Source organism: Nerophis ophidion, linkage group LG04 (genome assembly GCF_033978795.1).
Source record: "Nerophis ophidion isolate RoL-2023_Sa linkage group LG04, RoL_Noph_v1.0, whole genome shotgun sequence".
Taxonomy (NCBI): Eukaryota; Metazoa; Chordata; class Actinopteri; order Syngnathiformes; family Syngnathidae; genus Nerophis; species Nerophis ophidion.
The window spans coordinates 6,526,679-6,549,831 of record NC_084614.1 but is presented as its reverse complement, the minus strand read 5'-3'; the positions used below and the strand labels follow the sequence as shown (position 1 = coordinate 6,549,831).

Sequence of the window (23,153 nt, the reverse complement as noted above, 5' to 3'; positions counted from 1 at the left end):
ACCGCTTATTCCCTTTCGGGGTCGCGGGGGGCGCTGGCGCCTATCTCAGCTACAATCGGGCGGAAGGCGGGGTACACCCTGGACAAGTCGCCACCTCATCGCAGGGCCAACACAGATAGACAGACAACATTCACACTCACATTCACACACTAGGGCCAATTTAGTGTTGCCAATCAACCTATCTTTATTATTCTATTTTTGCTTGGTAAAAAAAATAAATACAAATGTAATGAAAATAAAAACAATTTATTCAATGAGAAAAAATTATTACAAATAAATACTCACTTAAATGACGACAACAATAATAAAGACAGTTAAATGTTTAACTGAACATGAATATTCTTATGTATTTACACATTCGTTGTATTACTATTTTTATTCTACTTATGCATGGTGAAAAATAAATAAAAATGTAATAAAAAAGGTATTTAATGAGAAAAATTATTACAAATAAATACTCACCTATAAATTAATTTATTTCAAAAATGACAACAACAATAATAAACACTGTTAAATGTTTAACTTAAATTAATATTCTTATTTAATAACACATTAGTTCTATTACATTTTTTATTCAATTTTTGCATTGTAGAAAATAATGTAATTAAAAAGAATGTATTTAATGAGAAAAATGTATTAAAAGTAAATACTCACTTATAAATTAATTTAAAAAATGACAACAACAATAATAAAGACTGTTAAATGTTTAAATGAACATGAATATTCTTATTTATTTACACATTCGTTTTATCACCAATTTTTATTTTATTTTTGCATGGTAAAAAAATAAATACAAATGTTATAAAAGAAAAATTATATATACTTAGTCGCCTAAAATACTAATTAATAATAAAATACTTAGTCACCTATAATACTACTAATAATATATATTTAGTCACCTATAATAATAATAATGAATAATAATACAATTAGTCACCTATGATAGTACTCATTATTAATACATACTTGGTCACCTATAGGTGACTAATTTATATTTAGTCACCTATAATACTAAAAATGAATAATAATATATATTTAGTCACCTATAATACTAATAATTAATAATGCATAGTTAGTCACCTATAATACTAATAATTAAAAATATACACTTTGTTACCTATAATACTAATCATTAATAATAATATACTTAGTCGCCTATAATACTAATAATAATATACTTAGTCACCTATAATACTAATAATTAATAAAAATATACTAAGTCACCAATAATACTAATAATTAATATGCTTAATCACCTATAATACTAATAATGAATAATATACTGAGTCACCCACCTATACTAATAATAAGTAATATATACTTGGTCACCTATAATACTAATAATTAATAATATATACTTAGTCACCTATAATACTAATAATAATATACTTAGTCACCTATAATACTAATAATAATATACTTAGTCACCTATAATACTAATAATTAATAAAAATATACTTAGTCACCTATAATACTAATAATAATATAATTAGTCACCTATAATACTAATAATTAATAATAATATACTTAGTCACCTATAAGACTAATAATAATATACTTAGTCACCTATAATACTAATAATTAATAATAATATACTTAGTCATCTATAATACAAAGAATAATATACTTAGTCACCTATAATACTAATAATTAATAATAATATACTTGGTCACCTATAATATCAATAATTAATCATATATACTTAGTCACCTATAATACTAATAACAATATACTTAGTCACCTATAACACTGATAATTAATAATAATATACTTAGTCATCTATAATACTAGTCACCTACAATACTAATAATAATATACTTACTCACCTACAATACTAATAATTAATTGTATATACTTAGTCACCTATAAGACTAATAATAATATACTTAGTCACCTATAAGACTAATAATAATATACTTAGTAACTTATAATACTAATCATTAAAAATATATACTTAGTCACCTATAGTACTAAATATTAATAATAATACATAGTCACCGATGATACTAATAATAATATACTTAGTCACCTATAATACTAATAATTAATAATAATATACTTAGTCCCACCTACAATACTAATAATAATATACTTAGTCACCTACAATACTAATAATGATATACTTAGTCACCTATAATACTAATAATTAATAATAATATACTTAGTCACCTATAATACTACTAATAATATACTTAGTCACCTATAATACTAATAATTAATAATAATATACTTAGTCACCTATAATACTAATAATAATATACTTAGTCACCTATAATACTAATAATAATATACTTAGTCACCTATAATACTAATAATTAATAATAATATACTTAGTCACCTATAATACTAATAATTAATAATAATATACTTAGTCATCTATAATACTAGTCACCTACAATACTAATAATAATATACTTAGTCACCTACAATACTAATAATAATATACTTAGTCACCTATAATATTAATAATAATATACTTAGTCACCTATAATACTAATAATTAATAATAATATACTTAGTCATCTATAATACTAGTCACCTACAATACTAATAATAATATACTTAGTCACCTACAATACTAATAATAATATACTTAGTCACCTATAATATTAATAATAATATACTTTGTCACCTACAATACTAATAATAATATACTTAGTCACCTATAATATTAATAATAATATACTTAGTCACCTATAATACTAATAATAATATACTTAGTCACCTATAATACTAATAATTAATAATAATATACTTAGTCACCTATAATACTAATAATTAATAATAATATACTTAATCATCTATAATACTAGTCACCTACAATACTAATAATAATATACTTAGTCACCTACAATACTAATAATAATATACTTAGTCACCTATAATATTAATAATAATATACTTAGTCACCTATAATACCCATCCATTTTCTACCGCTTATTCCCTTTCGGGGTCGCGGGGGGCGCTGGCGCCTATCTCAGCTACAATCAGTCACCTACAATATTAATAATAATATACTTAGTCACCTATAATACTACTAATAATACACTTAGTCACCTATAGCAGTAATAATAATATACTTAGTCACCTATAATACTAATAATAATACACTTAGTCACCTTTAACACAAAGCTGACACAAGATCAGTTTTTAGCATTTTTTTTTAAATAAAAAAGACAAAGTGGCCCCGCATACTTGGACTTGTTAGTGTGTGGCCCTTGGTGGAAAAGGTGTGGTGGACTCCCTCAACTGAAGTATGGATGTGAGACTATATGAGAGGATTCTGCTATCTGATATCTGGTGTTTGGTATCTGGTATCTGGTATCTAGTGTCTGGTATCTGGTATCTGGTGTCTGCTATCTGGTGTCTGGTATCTGGTGTTTGGTATCTGGTATCTGGTATCTAGTGTCTGGTATCTGGTATCTGGTGTCTGGTATCTGCTATCTGGTGTCTGGTATCTGCTATCTGGTGTCTGGTATCTGGTGCCTGGTATCTGGTGTCTGGTGCCTGGTATCTGGTGTCTGGTGCCTGGTATCTGGTGCCTGGTATCTGCTATGGATATTCCAGTATGGACCCGCCCGTCCTCATTGAGGTCTTAGTAGATCAGGCCCTGGCTGGAGTCATGTGACCTGACAAATGTCACACGATGCTTTTGCTCGACATGAAAAAGGTGATTTGAGAGTTTGTAGTCTGCGAGGCGACATGTCTTCTGTGCGTGAAGAACAGGAAGTGGACCGACCGGCGGGGGCTTTTTCTGCAGCGCCGCTTGTGACACCTCCAACAGGAAGTGGCGTCTCAAGTGAGAACGACGCCTGGCTGACAAACAACATTTGGAGAGTCATCGCTGCTCTCGTGTCGGACTTTCATCAATTCTAACCCGGGAGGAAGTGCCTTTGGACAAGGCCGCAGGACGAGGAAGCCATCATGAAGACCGACAGCAGCAGGTTGGTGGGCTAACTTCTGCTTCTTCTTCTTCTTTTTCTTCTTCTTCACTTCCACCTGCACACTCCTGATCAGGTCTGGTACGTCTGGCTTCTCTGCTCTGGCTCGGCTTCTCTAGTCTGGCTTGGTTTCTCTAGTCTGGCTTGGCTTCTCTAATCTGGTTTGGCTTCTCTAGTCTGGTTTGGCTTCTCTAGTCTGGTTTGGCTTCTCTAATCTGGTCTGGCTTCTCTAGTCTGGTTTGGCTTCTCTAGTCTGGTTTGTGTTCTCTGCTCTGGTTTGACTTCTCTGCTCTGGCTCGGTTTCTCTAGTGTGGTTCGGCTTCTCTAGTCTGGTTTGGCTTCTCTAGTCTAGTTTGTGTTCTCTGCCCTGGTTTGGGTTCTCTAGTCTGGCTTGGCTTCTCTAATCTGGTTTGGCTTCTCTAGTCTGGTTTGGCTTCTCTAGTCTGGTTTGGCTTCTCTAGTCTGGTTTGGCTTCTCTAATCTGGTTTGGCTTCTCTAGTCTGGTTTGGCTTCTCTAGTCTGGTTTGGCTTTTCTGCTCTGGTTTGGCTTCTCTAGTCTGGTTTGGCTTCTCTAGTCTGGTTTGGCTTTTCTGCTCTGGTTTAGCTTCTCTAGTCTGGTTTGTGTTCTCTGCTTTGGTTTGGCTTCTCTGCTCTAGTTTGGCTTCTCTGGTCTGGTTTGGCTTCTCTGGTCTGGTTTGGCTTCTCTAGTCGTGTTTGGCTTCTCTGCTCTGGTTTAGCTTCTCTAGTCTGGTTTGTGTTCTCTGCTTTGGTTTGGCTTCTCTGCTCTGGTTTGGCTTCTCTGGTCTGGTTTGGCGTCTCTGGTCTGGTTTGGCTTCTCTAGTCGTGTTTGGCTTCTCTGCTCTGGTTTGGCTTCTCTGGTCTGGTTTGGCTTCTCTGGTCTGGTTTGGCTTCTCTAGTCGTGTTTGGCTTCTCTGCTCTGGTTTGGCTTCTCTAGTCGGGTTTGGCTTCTCTAGTCGGGTTTGGCTTCTCTGCTCTGGTTTGGCTTCTCTAGTCTGGTTTGGCTTCCCTAGTCGGGTTTGGCTTCTCTAATCTGGTTTGGCTTCTCTGCTCTGGCTCGGCTTCTCTTGTCTGGTTTGGCTTCTCTAATCTGGTTTGGCTTCTCTAGTCTGGTTTGGCTTCTCTAGTCTAGTTTGTGTTCTCTGCTCTGGTTTGGGTTCTCTAGTCTGGTTTGGCTTCTCTGCTCTGGCTCGGCTTCTCTAGTTTGGTTTGGCTTCTCTAGTCGGGTTTGACTTCTCTGCTCTGGTTTGGCTTCTCTAGTCTGGTTTGGCTTCTCTAGTCGGGTTTGGCTTCTCTAATCTGGTTTGGCTTCTCTAGTCTGGTTTGTGTTCTCTGCTTTGGTTTGGCTTCTCTGCTCTGGCTCGGCTTCTCTAGTCTGGTTTGGCTTCTCTAATCTGGTTTGGCTTCTCTAGTCTGGTTTGGCTTTTCTGCTCTGGTTTGGCTTCTCTGCTCTGGCTCGGCTTCTTTAGTCTGGTTTGGCTTCTCTAGTCTGATTTGGCTTCTCTAATCTGGTTTGGCTTCTCTAGTCTGGTTTGGCTTCTCTAGTCTGGTTTGGCATCTCTAGTCTGGTTTGGCTTCTCTAGTCTGGTTTGGCTTTTCTACTCTGGTTTGGCTTCTCTAGTCTGGTTTGTGTTCTCTGCTTTGGTTTGGCTTCTCTGCTCTGGCTCGGCTTCTCTAGTGTGGTTCGGCTTCTCTAGTCTGGTTTGGCTTCTCTAATCTGGTTTGGCTTCTCTAGTCTGGTTTGGCTTCTCTAGTCTAGTTTGTGTTCTCTGCTCTGGTTTGGGTTCTCTAGTCTGGTTTGGCTTCTCTGCTCTGGTTTGGCTTCTCTAGTATGGTTTGGCTTCTCTAGTCTAGTTTGTGTTCTCTGCTCTGGTTTGGGTTCTCTGCTCTGGTTTGGCTTCTCTAGTCTGGTTTGGGTTTTCTGCTCTGGTTTGGCTTCTCTGCTCTGGTTTGGGTTCTCTGCTCTGGTTTGGCTTCTCTAGTCTGGTTTGGCTTCTCTAGTTTGGTTTGTCTTCTCTGCTCTGGTTTGGGTTCTTTTGTCTGTTTTGAGTTACTCCGTCCAGTTTGGCTTCCCTGCTCTGGTTTGGGTTCTCTAGTCTGGTTTGGCTTCTCTGCTCTGGTTTGTTTTCTCTAGTCTGGTTTGAATTCTTTGGTCTGGTTTGGCTTCTCTGCTCTGATTTGGGTTCTTGTGGGCCGTACCGTGAAAGTAGGGCCAGCTGGGAGGTGGACTCACACGTGCACATGTGATTTGTCTCTGGACTTTCCTGGAAACACCTGGAACTGTGTCAGTGAGGAGTCTTTAACATGGCAGGCCTGGTCCAGCACCTTGTTCTGGGGGCCACATCTCCAGGAAGGTAAGGACTTCTTCTCTCTCTCTCCGAGTCTTATTGGGTGTATTGCCCCGGGCCAGCGTCCTCCACAGTGGACATTAGGTCACTTTTTAAGGCCCTCCATCAAAGGCTATTTTTTTTCAACTAGACTCAAAGTCCAAACCCTGGAAGAGAGGACCCAGGAGAGAACCCTAGGGAACACCAGGAGTCTAGTTCAAGAAGTTGAAAACAGTATTTTATATTTCCACACTGATGCAAAGAAATAAACACACAAAAGTATTTTACTAAGTGGAAGTGAATTGTATACAAAGCAATAATATTCCAAATAATAACATTTATTCATTAAAATGTACTGAATTGTTCAGAAAAAGTCCGTTTTTTAGTCCAAAGTCAGAACGGTCTGAAAAATGATGAATTCATGAAGGTCAGGTGATTCATTTAGATCCATTTCGGCTCTAAATAACAATATATCAATAATACATGTCAGTGTTTATCTGGAAATAACAATAAAATATGACGTTGTCCCCCGGACCACCGGATGACCCCTGTTTAAGGGACTGTGACCTTGTCCCCCACACCACCATTTGATGACCCCTGTTTAAGGGACTGAGGGGTTTGTCCCCCGGACCACCGGTTGATGACCCTAATTTATGGGTTTTTGATGTTGTCCCCCTGACCACCAGTTGATGACCCCTATTTAAGGGACTGTGACGTTGTCCCCCGAACCACCGGTTGATGACCCCTATTTAAGGGACTGTGACGTTGTCCCCCGAACCACCGGTTGATGACCCCTATTTAAGGGACTGTGACGTTTTCCCCCGGGCCACCGGTTGGTGACCCCTGTTTAAGGGACTGTGTTTTTGACCCCCAGGCCACCAGTTGATGAGCCAACTTTAAGGGACTGAGGGGTTTCCCCCCGGACCACCGGTTGATGACCCTAATTTATGGGTTTTTGATGTTGTCCCCCAGACCACCAGTTCATGACCACTATTTAAAGGATTGTGATGTAGTCCCCCGGGCCACCGATTGATGACCCCTGTTTAATTGACTGTGACGTTGCCCCCCAGGACACTGGTTGATGACTTCTGTTTAAGGGACTGGGACTTTGTCCCCTGGGCCATCAGTTGATGACCCCTGTTCAAGGGACTTTGACGTTGTCCACCGAAACACCGGCTGATGACCCCTGTTTAAGGGACTGTGACGTTGTCTCCCGTGCCACCGGTTGATGACTCGTTTAAGGGACTGTGACGTTATCCCCGAACCACCGGTTGATGACCCCTGTTTAAGGGACTGTGACGTTGTCCCCTGAACCACCGGTTGATGACCCCTGTTTAAGGGACTGTGACGTTGTCCCCCAGACCACCGGTTGATGACTCGTTTAAGGGACTGTGACGTTATACCCGAACCACCGGTTGATGACCCCTGTTTAAGGGACTGTGACGTTGTCTCCCATGCCACCGGTTGATGACTCGTTTAAGGGACTGTGACGTTATCCCCGAACCACCGGTTGATGACCCCTGTTTAAGGGACTGTGACGTTGTCTCCCGTGCCACCGGTTGATGACTCGTTTAAGGGACTGTGACGTTATCCCCGAACCACCGGTTGATGACTCGTTTAAGGGACTGTGACGTTATCCCCGAACCACCGGTTGATGACCCCTGTTTAAGGGACTGTGACGTTGTCCCCTGAACCACCGGTTGATGACCCCTGTTTAAGGGACTGTGACGTTGTCCCCCAGACCACCGGTTGATGACTCGTTTAAGGGACTGTGACGGCATCCCCGAACCACCGGTTGATGACCCCTGTTTAAGGGACTGTGACGTTGTCTCCCGTGCCACCGGTTGATGACTCGTTTAAGGGACTGTGACGTTATCCCCGAACCACCGGTTGATGACTCGTTTAAGGGACTGTGACGTTATCCCCGAACCACCGGTTGATGACCCCTGTTTAAGGGACTGTGACGTTGTCCCCTGAACCACCGGTTGATGACCCCTGTTTAAGGGACTGTGACGTTGTCCCCCAGACCACCGGTTGATGACTCGTTTAAGGGACTGTGACGTTATACCCGAACCACCGGTTGATGACCCCTGTTTAAGGGACTGTGACGTTGTCCCCCAGACCACCGGTTGATGACTCGTTTAAGGGACTGTGACGTTATACCCGAACCACCGGTTGATGACCCCTGTTTAAGGGACTGTGACGTTGTCTCCCATGCCACCGGTTGATGACTCGTTTAAGGGACTGTGACGTTATCCCCGAACCACCGGTTGATGATCCCTGTTTAAGGGACTGTGACGTTGTCTCCCGTGCCACCGGTTGATGACCCCTGTTTAAAGGACTGTGACGTTGTCCCCTGAACCACCTGTTGATGACCCCTGTTTAAGGGACTGTGACGTCCCCTGAACCATCGGTTGATGACCCCTGTTTAAGGGACTGTGACGTTTTCCCACAGACCACCGGTTGATGACCCCTGTTTAAGGGACTGTGACATTGTCCCCCAGACCACCAGTTGATGACCCCTGTTTAAGGGACTGTGACGATGTCCCCCAGACCACCGGTTGATGACCCCTGTTCAAGGGACTGTGACGTTGTCCCACAGACCACTGGTTGATGACCCCTGTTTAAGGGACTGTGACGTTGTCCCCCAGACCACCAGTTGATGACCCCTGTTTAAGGGACTGTGACGATGTCCCCCAGACCACCGGTTGATGACCCCTGTTTAAGGGACTGTGACGATGTCCCCCAGACCACCGGTTGATGACCCCTGTTTAAGGGACTGTGACGTTGTCCCCCAGACCACCGGTTGATGACCCCTGTTTAAGGGACTGTGACGTCCCCTGAACCATCGGTTGATGACCCCTGTTTAAGGGACTGTGACGTTTTCCCACAGACCACCGGTTGATGACCCCTGTTTAAGGGACTGTGACCTTGTCCCCCAGACCACCGGTTGATGACCCCTGTTCAAGGGACTGTGACGATGTCCCCCAGACCACCGGTTGATGACCCCTGTTTAAGGGACTGTGACGATGTCCCCCAGACCACCGGTTGATGACCCCTGTTTAAGGGACTGTGACGTTGTCCCACAGACCACCGGTTGATGACCCCTGTTTAAGGGACTGTGACGTTGTCCCCCAGACCACCAGTTGATGACCCCTGTTTAAGGGACTGTGACGATGTCCCCCAGACCACCGGTTGATGACCCCTGTTTAAGGGACTGTGACGATGTCCCCCAGACCACCGGTTGATGACCCCTGTTTAAGGGACTGTGACGTTGTCCCCCAGACCACTGGTTGATGACCCCTGTTTAAGGGACTGTGACGTCCCCAGACCACCGGTTGATGACCCCTGTTTAAGGGACTGTGACGTTTTCCCACAGACCACCGGTTGATGACCCCTGTTTAAGGGACTGTGACGTTGTCCCCCAGACCACCAGTTGATGACCCCTGTTTAAGGGACTGTGACGATGTCCCCCAGACCACCGGTTGATGACCCCTGTTTAAGGGACTGTGACGTTGTCCCCCAGACCACCGGTTGATGACCCCTGTTTAAGGGACTGTGACGTCCCCAGACCACCGGTTGATGACCCCTGTTTAAGGGACTGTGACGTTTTCCCACAGACCACCGGTTGATGACCCCTGTTTAAGGGACTGTGACGTTGTCCCCCAGACCACCAGTTGATGACCCCTGTTTAAGGGACTGTGACGATGTCCCCCAGACCACCGGTTGATGACCCCTGTTTAAGGGACTGTGACGATGTCCCCCAGACCACCGGTTGATGACCCCTGTCTAAGGGACTGTGACCTTGTCCCCCAGACCACCGGTTGATGACCCCTGTTTAAGGGACTGTGACGTTTTCCCACAGACCACCGGTTGACGACCCCTGTTTAAGGGACTGTGACGTTGTCCCCCAGACCACCAGTTGATGACCCCTGTTTAAGGGACTGTGACGTTGTCCCCCAGACCACCAGTTGATGACCCCTGTTTAAGGGACTGTGACGTTGTCCCACAGACCACCGGTTGATGACCCCTGTTTAAGGGACTGTGACGTTGTCCCCCAGACCACCGGTTGATGACCCCTGTTTAAGGGACTGTGACGTTGTCCCCCAGACCACCGGTTGATGACCCCTGTTTAAGGGACTGTGACGGGTTCTCCTTTGTTTGCAGACATCAGGTGACCGAGAGGAAGAGCCGGCTCCGTCTCACCAGGTTTGGCTCCCATGAAAATGTCAGCCAGCACAAAAAGACTCCATCCAGCAGGTGAGTTCAAAGGATTTGATTAAGCCCAGCATGATCGGTATTTGAGCCCAGCTTTGAGGTCCACACGTGCAGCACTTGGCTGCCGGGTCCTCTAACCGCCATCTTTTCTCAGCATTTCAGCAGAGGCGGCTCTGCAATGGAGCGAGTCCTTTGAAGAACTGATGAAGAACTCAGGTCAGTTGAAACCCGGACGGTGAAGCCAGGTCACCGCCCGTGCTTGGCCGCGGTGTATCCGTCAATGAATATCCAGAGCCTTATTTGTCGCAATGCACGTTTTTTTAATGTTTGCAACTTCCTTATTATCACAAAACTTCAAACATCCCTGGATAATCTTTTGGTTTATTTACCGTATCTAACCACCCGTATTTAAGCCACACCCACAAACAGACTCAATAAGAGAAGTTAACTCCTAGCTAGCTCTCCAATCAGCTAAACGGACTCAATAAGAGGAGTTAACTCCTAGCTAGCTCTCCAATCAGCTAAGCAGACTCAATAAGAGGAGATAACTCTTAGCTAGCTCTCCAATCGACTAAACAGAGTCAATAAGAGAAGTTAACTCCTAGCTAGCTCTCCAATCAGCTAAACGGACTCAATAAGAGGAGTTAACTCCTAGCTAGCTCTCCAATCAGCTAAGCAGACTCAATAAGAGGAGATAACTCTTAGCTAACTCTCCAATCAGCTAAACGGACTCAATAAGAGGAGTTAACTCCTAGCTAGCTCTCCAATCAGCTAAGCAGACTCAATAAGAGGAGATAACTCTTAGCTAACTCTCCAATCAGCTAAACAGACTCAATAAGAGGAGTTAACTCCTAGCTAGCTCTCCAATCAGCTAAACAGACTCAATAAGAGGAGTTAACTCCTAGCTAGCTCTCCAATCAGCTAAACAGACTCAATAAGAGGAGTTAACTCCTAGCTAGCTCTCCAATCGACTAAACAGAGTCAATAAGAGGAGTTAACTCCTAGCTAGCTCTCCAATCAGCTAAACAGACTCAATAAGAGGAGTTAACTCCTAGCTAGCTCTCCAATCAGCTAAACAGACTCAATAAGAGGAGTTAACTCCTAGCTAGCTCTCCAATCAGCTAAACAGACTCAATAAGAGGAGTTAACTCCTAGCTAGCTCTCCAATCGACTAAACAGAGTCAATAAGAGGAGTTAACTCCTAGCTAGCTCTCCAATAAACTAAACAGACTCAATAAGAGGAGTTAACTCCTAGCTAGCTCTCCAATCAGCTAAACAGACTCAATGAGAGGAGTTAACTCCTAGCTAGCTCTCCAATCAGCTAAACGGACTCAATAAGAGGAGTTAACTCCTAGCTAGCTCTCCAATCAGCTAAGCAGACTCAATAAGAGGAGATAACTCTTAGCTAACTCTCCAATCAGCTAAACAGACTCAATAAGAGGAGTTAACTCCTAGCTAGCTCTCCAATCAGCTAAACAGACTCAATAAGAGGAGTTAACTCCTAGCTAGCTCTCCAATCAGCTAAACAGACTCAATAAGAGGAGTTAACTCCTAGCTAGCTCTCCAATCGACTAAACAGAGTCAATAAGAGGAGTTAACTCCTAGCTAGCTCTCCAATCAGCTAAACAGACTCAATAAGAGGAGTTAACTCCTAGCTAGCTCTCCAATCAGCTAAACAGACTCAATAAGAGGAGTTAACTCCTAGCTAGCTCTCCAATCAGCTAAACAGACTCAATAAGAGGAGTTAACTCCTAGCTAGCTCTCCAATCAGCTAAACAGACTCAATAAGAGGAGTTAACTCCTAGCTAGCTCTCCAATCAGCTAAACAGACTCAATAAGAGGAGTTAACTCCTAGCTAGCTCTCCAATCGACTAAACAGAGTCAATGAGAGGAGTTAACTCCTAGCTAGCTCTCCAATCAGCTAAACAGACTCAATAACTCCAAGGTAAAGTTTTGGTGAATTTGCGAAAGTGAAACAATGCAAAAAGGAATGTGATCGTAAGTTAATGACACTAACAGAGACACTAGTAAAACTGTTAGCGTAGCGATGCTAGCATGATAGCAAGTACAGACATGCATGGCAACACTACTAAGTCAACTTTGTTTTTAGTTTTATTGTGAAACTTAGAACGGTTGCTTGGAGTTGACACTAAAATGATTGATAGACAAAACTGGATGTACTTCCGGTTCAAGGAACAAATCCCAAATTCTATTTTCAACCGGTCCAAAAAGATGGCATTGTAGCACAAACAATAGCACAGTTTTTCAGTGTGTGGTGACAGATATTTGTGGAATGCAAAACAAGAACAAGCAGTCCGTCAAATAAGGAACCCTAAGCACGTTTTGCTGACCTTTTAAATGAGGAAGTTGTGAGCAGTTTCCACATCCTTCACTGCAGACACGTTGTTTGGAACACACTCTCTCTTCTCCTTCTGAGCTCGTTGCCCTGGTAACCGGCCGCACTTTGTTTCAGACGGGGTGGAGACCTTCTCTCGCTTCCTCCACACGGAGTTCAGTGAGGAGAACCTGGAGTTCTGGCTGGCGTGTGAAGAGTTCAAGACCCTGCAGTCCGACAAGAAGCTGCCATCCAAAGCCAAACATATCTATGGCCTTTTCATCCAGGCGGACGCCCCTAAAGAGGTAGGGAACCTTCACTAAGATGTTCTAGTCACCTGGAGGTTGAGAACATTGAGGGTGGGTTCCTCAGAGTATGTCTGGGTGGATTCTGGTGGGTCACTCACCTGGAACCAAAGGGGCTTTAAGCACACTTTCATGCAGCTCAGACAAAAGTAGAACCGCAAGAGTGGTCGGCCAGAGAGAGCTGTGTTCCTTCAAATGTTCCTTTAGATGTTCCTTTGGATGTTCCTTCAGATGTTCCTTCAGATCTTCATTTAGATGTTCCTTTAGATGTTCCCTTAGATGTTCCTTTGGATGTTCCTTCAGATGTTCCTTTAGATGTTCTTTTAGTTGTTCCTTCAGATGTTCCTTCAGATGTTCCTTTAGATGTTCTTTTTGTTGTTCCTTCAGATGTTCCTTTTAGATGTTCCTTCAGATGTTCCTTTAGATGTTCCCTTAGATGTTCCTTTGGATGTTCCTTTAGTTGTTCCTTCAGATGTTCCTTCAGATGTTCTTTTAGATGTTCCCTTAGATGTTCCTTTAGATGTTCTTTTAGTTGTTCCTTCAGATGTTCCTTCAGATGTTAATTTAGATGTTCCTTTTAGGTGTTCCTTCAGATGTTCCTTTAGATGTTCCTTTAGTTGTTCCTTTAGTTGTTCCTTCAGATGTTCCTTCAGATATTCCTTTAGATGTTCCCTTAGATGTTCCTTTGGATGTTCCTTCGGAAGTTCCTTCAGAAGTTCCTCTGGATGTTCCTTTAGATGTTCATTTAGATGTTCCTTTGGATGTTCCGTCGGAAGTTCCTTTAGATGTTCCTTTAGATGTTCCTTCAGATGTTCCTTTAGATGTCCCTTCAGATGTTCCTTTAGATGTTCATTCAGATGTTCCTTTAGATGTTCCTTTAGATGTCCCTTTAGATGTTCCTTTAGATGTTCCGTTAGATGTTCCTTTAGGTGTTCCTTTAGATGTTCCTTTAGATGTTCCCTTAGATGTTCCTTTGGATGTTCCGTCGGAAGTTCCTTCAGATGTTCCTCAAGATGTTCCTTTATGTGTTCCGTTAGATGTTCCTTTAGATGTTCCTTTAGATGTCCCTTTAGATGTTCCTTTAGATGTTCCGTTAGATGTTCCTTTAGATATTCCTTAGGATGTTCCTTCAGATGTTCCTTCATATGTTCCTTTAGATGTTCCTTCAGAAATTCCTTCAGAAATTCCTTCAGATGTTCCTTTAGGTGTTCCTTTAGGTGTTCCTTTAGATGTTTCTTTAGATGTTTCTTTAGATGTTCCTTTAGATGTTCCTTCGGATGTTCCTTCAGATGTTCCTTTAGATGTTCCTTCAGATGTTCCTTTAGATGTCCCTTCAGATGTTCCTTTAGATGTTCCTTTAGATGTTCCTTTAGATGTTCCTTCGGATGATCCTTCAGATGTTCCTTTAGATGTTCCTTTAGATGTTCCTTTAGGTGTTCCTTCATATGTTCCTTTAAATGTCCCTTTAGATGTTCCATTAGATGTTCCTTTAGATATTCCTTCGGATGTTCCTTTAGATGTTCCTTTAGTTGTTCCTTCAGATGTTCCTCCAGATGTTCCTTTAGATGTTCATTTAGATTTTCCTTTAGATGTTCCTTCAGAAATTCCTTCAGATGTTCCTTCAGGTGTTCCTTTAGGTGTTCCTTTAAGTGTTCCTTTAGATGTTTCTTTAGATATTTCTTTAGATGTTCCTTTAGATGTTCCTTCGGATGTTCCTTCAGATGTTCCTTTAGATGTTCCTTCAGATGTTCCTTTAGATGTCCCTTCAGATGTTCCTTTAGATGTTCCTTTAGATGTTCCTTTAGATGTTCCTTCGGATGTTCCTTTAGATGTTCCTTTAGATGTTCCTTTAGGTGTTCCTTCATATGTTCCTTTAGATGTCCCTTTAGATGTTCCATTAGATGTTCCTTTAGATATTCCTTCGGATGTTCCTTTAGATGTTCCTTTAGTTGTTCCTTCAGATGTTCCTCCAGATGTTCCTTTAGATGTTCCTTTAGATTTTCATTTAGGTGTTCCTTCAGATGTTCCTTCAGATGTTCCTTCATATATTCCTTTAGATGTTCTTTCAGAAATTCCTTCAGATATTCCTTTAGGGGTTCCTTTAGATTTTCCTTTAGGTGTTTCTTTAGATGTTCCTTCGGATGTTCCTTCATATATTCCTTTAGATGTTCCTTTGGATGTTCCTTTAGATGTTCCTTTGGATGTTCCTTTAGATGTTCCTTTAGGTGTTCCTTTAGATGTTCCTTTGGACGTTCCTTCAGTTGTTCCTTTAGCGGGGAGGTAGACCATGTGAGCGTGAAGAGCAGACGTCCGCTAGAAGGTCCTGACTTCCTCCTGCAGACACCACACACTTCCTGTCTGACAATCTCCTGCTTGACTTGTCCACACATCAAACAACTACTTTGACTTGCTACACTGACTACTTTTCACTGGTTCATGATTTGTTTTCTTCTTCTTTTTCTTCTTTTTCTTCTTCTTCTTCTTCTTCTACTTCTTCTTTTTATTGTTCTTTTTTATTATTATTATTTGTATTATTCTTCGTCTTTTTCGTCTCCTTTTTCTTCTTCTTCTCCTTCTTCTTCTTGTTCTTCTTCTTCACCTCCTCCTTCTTTTTCTTCTTCTTCTCCTTCTTCTTCTTCTTATTATTATTCCTCGTCTTCTTCTTCTCCTCCTTCTTTTTCTTCTTTTTCTTCTTCTTCTCCTTCTTCTTCTTGTTCTTCTTCTTCACCTCCTCCTTCATTTTCTTCTTCTTCTTCTTCTCCTCCTCCTTGTCCTTCTTCTTCTTCTCCTTCTTTTTCTTATTATTATTATTCCTTATCTTCCTCTTCTCCTCCTTCTTTTTCTTCTTCTCCTTCATCTTCTTCTTCTTCTTCTTCTTCTTATTATTATTATTATTATTATTATTATTCCTCGTCTTCTTCTTCTTCTCCTCCTTTTTCTTCTTTTTCTTCTTCTTCTTCTTCTTCTTCTTCTTCTTCTTTTTCTTCTACTTCTTCTTTTTATTCTTTTTTTTATTCCTCGTCTTCTTCAGCTCCTTTTTCTTCTCCTTCTTCTTCTTCTTCGTCTTTTTCTCCTCCTCCTCTGTTTTCTTCTTTTTCTTTTTCTTCTTCTCCTTCTAATTCGTCTTCTTCTTGTCCTCCTTCTTTTTCTTCTTCTTCTTCTTCTTTTTCTTCTTCTTCTTCTTTTCTTCTTCTTCTTTTTTGTCTCCTTCTTCTTCTTATTCCTTGTCATCTTTGTCTCCTTCTTCTTTTTCCTCTACTTCTTCTACTTATTGTTCATCTTCTTATTTTTTTTTAATTATGCCTCGTCTTCTCTGTCTCTTTCTTTTTCTTGTTCTTTTTCTTCCCCTCCTTCTCTTTCTTTTTCTTATTCTTCTCCTTCTTCTTTTTCTTTTTATTCTTCTTATTATTACTTTTCTTCTTATTATTATTTGTCTTCTTTTTGGTCTTATTGTTTTTCTTCTTCGTCGTCTTCGTCAACTTCTTCTTATTATTTTTGTTCTTTTTCTTTTTTTATTATACCTCATCTTCTTTGTCTCTTTCTTTTTCTTCTCCTTCTTCTTCTTATTTTTCTTCTTCTTATTCCTGTTCTTCTTCTTCCTATTATTATTTATCTACTTCTTTTTCTTATTCTCCTCCTGCTTTTTCTTCTTCTTCTTCTTCTTCTTTTTCTTCTTCTTCTTCTTTTCTTCTTCTTCTTTTTTGTCTCCTTCTTCTTCTTCTTATTCCTTGTCTTCTTTGTCTCCTTCTCCTTTTTCCTCTACTTCTTCTACTTATTGTTCATCTTCTTATTTTTTTTAAATTATGCCTTGTCTTCTTTGTCTCTTTCTTCTTCTTGTTCTTTTTCTTCTCCTCCTTCTCTTTCTTTTTCTTCTTCTTCTTCTTCTCTTTCTTCTCCTTCTTCTTTTTCTTTTTATTCTTCTTCTTATTCCTTGTCTTCTTATTATTATTTATTGTCTTCTTCTACTTCTTCTTATTATTATTTTCCTTGTTTTTCTTTTTTTATTATACCTCATCTTCTTTGTCTCTTTCTTTTTCTTCTCCTTCTTCCTGTTCTTATTATTATTATTATTTCTCGACTTCTTTTTCTTATCATTGTTCTTCTTCTTTGTCGTTTTCTTCTTCTTCCTCCTCTTCTTGTTTATCTTCTTCTCCTCCCTTTCATCAATCATCCCAAAAATTCCCCAGATTTCCTAGAATTCCCAGTTTTTAGGGACATGTTCCCCATTCTAAATGAACGATCCATTTTTCAAACATCCACCATTCCCACATTTTCCACCTTTTCAAAGCATTCCACCTTCAGGACTGTTCTAAGTACACCTCTGCACAACACTGCTTCCTTATTAAGATTAAAAACAAACAAAAAGAAAGAAATCTAGATCCATTCACAACAAATAATACTTGTATTATTATTGTTTTAGTCAGTGACAGAAAAGATTTAAAATGCATCAATTTGCCTGAAATTCAAAACAAACTCAAATTATTTTTAGAACTTTACAAAAATGAACTGGACTTGAGGCATTTGATAGTGAAAAATGGAACTAAATGAAAATAATGCAACATTTAATTGAACAGGAAGTCAGGAGGAGGACAAGGAATAAAAGACTTGAATAACCTTCAACAGAAAAAATTGACAATTTGTGCTGATTTCCTTTCTTTGATCCCCTTGAGAAGTCTGGAAAAGCTGAATATTTTGAAGTTGGAACGGTTTGAATCGGATGAAAAATGTGGGAGTTGTGGAACTTTGAAAAATGTCCCACTCAGTTCAATGAAAATTTAATGGAAATTTGGGAATTTCGAGAAAAACCTGAATTTTTGGGAAAATGCTGAAAAAAAATGTGAATGTTTTAGATGAGTTGGTGTTGAAATTTTTCAAAACGAGTGAGATGTGTTGAAGTAGTAACATTTTGAATTGTGAAATGGTATTATGGGATTCCTGGAAATTTGGGAAAACCGGGAATTTTTCCAGTTCAACTTAGTTTTTGTCCTGATTAAGAGGAATGTTTTGACGGTGGAACGGTTGAAAAATGTGCAAGGAGTACAGAAAAAAGGGGGAAAATAGTGTTTGGAAAACTGGGAATTCCTGGAATTTTTTGTACTTCGAAAAAAGACAGTTTGAATGTCCAGGACGAGTGGAATGTGGAAATCTGGAAATGGTGGATGTTTGAAAAATGGATCATTAGTTTAGAATGGGGAAAATGTCCCTAAAAACTGGGAATTCTGGGAAATCCGTGAAATTTTTTGGGATGATTTTTGAAAGGGAGCACACATATCCTGGAAAAGCTGAATGTTTTGAAGTTGGAACAGTTTGAATCGGACGAAAAATGTGGGAGTTGTGGAACTTTGAATAATGTCCCATTCAGTTAAATGAGAATTTAATGGAAATTTGGGAATTTCGAGAAAAGCGTGAATTTTTGGGAAAATGCTGAAAAAAATGTGAATGTTTTAGATGAGTTGGTGTTGAAATTTTTCAAAACGGGTGAGATATGTTGAAGTAGTAACATTTTGAATTGTGAAATGGTATTATGGGATTCCTGGAAATTTGGGAAAACCGGGAATTTTTCCAGTTCAACTTAGTTTTTGTCCTGATTAAGAGGAATGTTTTGACGGTGGAACGGTTGAAAAATGTGCAAGGAGTACAGAAAGAAGAGAGAAAATAAGGTTTGGAAAACTGGGAATTCCTGGAATTTTTTGTACTTTGAAAAAAGACAGTTTGAATGTCCAGGACGAGTGGAATATGGAAATCTGGAAATGGTGGATGTTTGAAAAATGGATCATTAGTTTAGAATGGGGAAAATGTCCCTAAAAACTGGGAATTCTGGGAAATCCGTGAAATTTTTTGGGATGATTTTTGAAAGGGAGCACACATATCCTGGAAAAGCTGAATGTTTTGAAGTTGGAACAGTTTGAATCGGACGAAAAATGTGGGAGTTGTGGAACTTTGAATAATGTCCCATTCAGTTAAATGAGAATTTAATGGAAATTTGGGAATTTCGAGAAAAGCGTGAATTTTTGGGAAAATGCTGAAAAAAATGTGAATGTTTTAGATGAGTTGGTGTTGAAATTTTTCAAAACGGGTGAGATATGTTGAAGTAGTAACATTTTGAATTGTGAAATGGTATTATGGGATTCCTGGAAAATTTGGGAAAACCGGGAATTTTTCCAGTTCAACTTAGTTTTTGTCCTGATTAAGAGGAATGTTTTGACAGTGGAACGGTTGAAAAATGTGCAAGGAGTACAGAAAAAAGGGGGAAAATAGTGTTTGGAAAACTGGGAATTCCTGGAATTTTTTTGTACTTCGAAAAAAAGACAGTTTGAATGTCCAGGACGAGTGGAATATGGAAATGTGGAAATGGTGGATGTTTGAAAAATGGATCATTCATTTAGAATGGGGAAAATGTCCCTAAAAACTGGGAATTCTGGGAATTCTGGGAAATCTGTGAAATTTTTGGGATGATTTTTGAAAAGGAGCACACGTATCCTGGAAAAGCTGAATATTTTGAAGCTGGAATGGTTTGAATCGGATGAAAAATGTGGGAGTTGTGGAACTTTGAAAAATGTCCGATTCAGTTCAATGGGAGTTTCATGGAAATTTGGGAATTTCGAGAAAAGCGTGAATTTTTTGGAAAATGCTGAAAAAAAATGTGAATGTTTTAAACGAGTTGGTGTTGAAATTTTCCAAAACGGGTGAGATATGTTGAAGTAGTAACATTTTGAATTGTGAAATGGTATTATGGGATTCCTGGAAATTTGGGAAAACCGGGAGTTTTTTTTAGTTCAACTTAGTTTTTCGTCCTGATTAAGATCAAGAGTAGTCGACAGAAAAAGGGGTGAAAATAGGGTTTGAAAAACGGGAATTCCTGGAATTTTTTGTACTTGGAAAACTGGTTGTTGAAATGTCCGCTGTCTAAACCTTCCTCCGACTCAGGACAAAAAACAAGTTGGTTTAAAAACTTGAAAAATTCCTGGTTTTCTCAAAATTTTGTATTTGAATTTTTCAATACTACTTCAACATTTCTTGAGCCATTTAAACGATTCCAACACCAACCAATTCTGCTCATTCAGGACATTCATGCTACTAATCATTTCAAAAGGAAAAAAAAAATGTTCCCCAAATTTCCAGGAAGTTCTCATTGAAATGAATGAGACATTTTTCCAAGTTGCACAATTCCCACATTTTTCAAGCTATTGAAAGCATTCCAACATCAACACATTCCACTCGTCCTGGACTTTCAAACTATAGTTTTTCAAAGTTAAACACATTTCCAAGAATTCCTGTTCTTTTTACCTTATTTCCAAACCTTTTTAGTGTGATGACTCTTTTCATATTTTTCAACCCACTTCAACTGTTGTCATGTTCAAACACTGATGACATCTATTATTAAACAAGACCAAAGGCAAGGAATCAAACAGAGACAGAATCAAATTTGGACTCAGATCTGGGGAGACACATGGCAACTTTGTACAGTTCTGCACCATGCTCTGACCCAAGATCATACCAAAATTTCCAGGAAGTTCCATTTGAAATGAATGGGACATTTTTCCAAGTTGCACAATTCCCACATTTTTCAAGCTATTGAAAGCATTCCAACATCAACACATTCCACTCATCCTGGACTTTCAAACTATAGTTTTTCAAAGTTTAACTCATTTCCAAGAATTCCTGTTCTTTTTCTACTCTCGTTTCCAACCTTTTTTAGTGCGTCCGTCCACATTTTTCAACCCACTTCAAACACTGATGATATCTATTAAACAAGACCAAAGGCAAGGAATCAAACACAGACAGAACCAAATTTGGACTCAGATCTGGGGAGACACATGGCAACTTTGTACAGTCCTGCACCACGCTCTGACCCAAGATCATACCAAAATTTCCAGGAAGTTCCATTTGAAATGAATGGGACATTTTTCCAAGTTGCACAATTCCCACATTTTTCAAGCTATTGAAAGCATTCCAACATCAACACATTCCACTCATCCTGGACTTTCAAACTATAGTTTTTCAAAGTTTAACTCATTTCCAAGAATTCCTGTTCTTTTTCTACTCTCGTTTCCAACCTTTTTTAGTGCGTCCGTCCACATTTTTCAACCCACTTCAAACACTGATGATATCTATTAAACAAGACCAAAGGCAAGGAATCAAACACAGACAGAAACAAATTTGGACTCAGATCTGGGGAGACACATGGCAACTTTGTACAGTCCTGCACCACGCTCTGACCCAAGATCATACCAAAATTTCCAGGAAGTTCCATTTGAAATGAATGGGACATTTTTCCAAGTTGCACAATTCCTACATTTTTCAAGCTATTGAAAGCGTTCCAACATCAACACATTCCACTCATCCTGGACTTTCTAAGACTTTCCCGAGCAGCAGCAGATCAAAGTCTTCAACATTGCAACTCTTCTCCCATTCTGTCAGCATTGGAGCTTTCACACGCAGTCAAGTTCGTCTAAGTCCAAGTCTAGTTCCTCCAGGGTCGGCCTCAATATCCTCCAACGTTTGTTCCCCAGGTCAACATTGACCACAAGACCAAGGTGGCCATCCAGGAGGAGCTGGCAAAGCCCACCAGGACTTGTTTCCAGGCGGCCCAGCTGAAGGTCTACAGCCTGATGAAGAAGGACTCCTACCCCAGGTTCCTGCACTCCGACATGTACTTAGGTCTGGCCAGGAAGAAGGGACCGGGGGCCGTCATGTTCCGCAGAAGGTCACGCTCCTGCGTCTTCGCCGAGCGAGGAGACGCCGCCGCCGCCGCCACCCAGCCTTCGCCCTGGTAGTCAGCAGGTCTCCTACGGATCTGGTAAACACCATCAGAACGGGGGCGCTAATCACTGATATTTTGACCAACTATGTTATTATTATTATTATTATAATGTCAGCTTTTTCTCCTTACATCCCAATTTCTTACTCTTTTTTTTTTAGTCTTTTTTGCCATGTAAGAAGAGAATAAAAATATTGATAATACATTAACTGCATATGTTGGTGTTTAAAAATATGCCTGTACAAAAATATAAATGGTCAGTTACACCTTTCACGTGTATTACAGTTGTCATTTTTACTCAAATTAATTAATAAGTTTAATATTTTAAACATATCTAAATATAAAAAATTAAATAAATATATAATATTTAACTAAACTCAGTTTATATTTAAGTATATTTTATTTATATTTTGAAAGCTTGTAATATTTTAGCCGATATTAGAATTATTTAAAGACACAACTTTGTGTTATAAGTGACTAAGTATGTTAATATTCATTATTATTATTAAAATGTCAGCTTTTTCTCCTTACATTCCAATTTCTTACTCTTTTTTTTTAGTCTTTTTTGCCATGTAAGAACATAATAAAACTATTGATAATACATTAACTGCATAAGTTGGTGTTTAAAAATATGCCTGTACAGAAATATAAATGTTCAGTTACACCTTTTAGAGTATTTATTATACTTATCAAATTAATTCATTAGTTAGTAATATTTTATTTTATCTCAATGAACTAAACTTTGTTTATATTTAAGTACATTTTACTTGGAATTTTGAATGCTTGTAATATTTTAGATCGTTTTTTATTTGAAAAAGAATGCCAAAAAACAATATTAGAATTATTTAAAGAACTTTGTGTTAAAAGTGACTAAGTATGTTAATATTAATTATTATTATTAAAATGTCAGCTTTTTCTCCTTACATTCCAATTTCTTGCTATTTTTTTTTTTTTTTTGCCATTTAAAAATAGAATAAAACTATTGATAATACATTAACTGCATAAGTTGGTGTTTAAAAATATGCCTGTACAGAAATATAAATGTTCAGTTACACCTTTTAGAGTATTTATTATACTTCTCAAATTAATTCATTAGTTAGTAATATTTTATTTTATCTCAATGAACTAAACTTTGTTTATATTTAAGTACATTTTACTTGGAATTTTGAATGCTTGTAATATTTTGGATCGTTTTTTATTGGAAAAAGAATGCCAAAAAGCTGATATTAGAATTATTTAAAGACACAA

General features: G+C 39.3%; 1 protein-coding gene across 4 annotated transcripts; it reads left to right on the top strand.

Annotated features, from left to right (window-relative positions):
* Positions 1 to 3,696: 3,696 nt before the first annotated feature.
* On the top strand, positions 3,697 to 22,176 carry rgs18 (regulator of G protein signaling 18). 4 transcript variants are annotated; one of them, XM_061896855.1, is made up of 6 exons: positions 3,993 to 4,017; positions 6,249 to 6,313; positions 10,454 to 10,546; positions 10,659 to 10,720; positions 12,978 to 13,144; positions 21,658 to 22,176. In XM_061896855.1, the coding sequence occupies exons 2-6, from the start codon at positions 6,264 to 6,266 to the stop codon at positions 21,919 to 21,921; spliced, it is 636 nt and encodes a 211-aa protein (XP_061752839.1). In that variant the 5' UTR covers positions 3,993 to 4,017; positions 6,249 to 6,263; the 3' UTR covers positions 21,922 to 22,176. The 4 variants fall into 4 exon arrangements, with proteins under 4 accessions (XP_061752840.1, XP_061752839.1, XP_061752838.1 ...); XM_061896854.1 differs by having other exon boundaries at positions 3,993 to 4,022; XM_061896856.1 differs by lacking the exons at positions 3,993 to 4,017; positions 6,249 to 6,313 and adding an exon at positions 3,697 to 3,944.
* The last annotated feature ends 977 nt before the right edge of the window (positions 22,177 to 23,153 follow it).

Excerpts from the sequence above, each read along its gene's own strand:
- rgs18 (XM_061896855.1), top strand. The coding sequence starts at position 6,264 with ATGGCAGGCCTGGTCCAGCACCTTGTTCTGGGGGCCACATCTCCAGGA. Across the intron at positions 10,721-12,977 it reads AGAACTGATGAAGAACTCAG|ACGGGGTGGAGACCTTCTCT; the intron begins GTCAGTTGAAAC and ends ACTTTGTTTCAG. Across the intron at positions 13,145-21,657 it reads AGGCGGACGCCCCTAAAGAG|GTCAACATTGACCACAAGAC; the intron begins GTAGGGAACCTT and ends TTTGTTCCCCAG.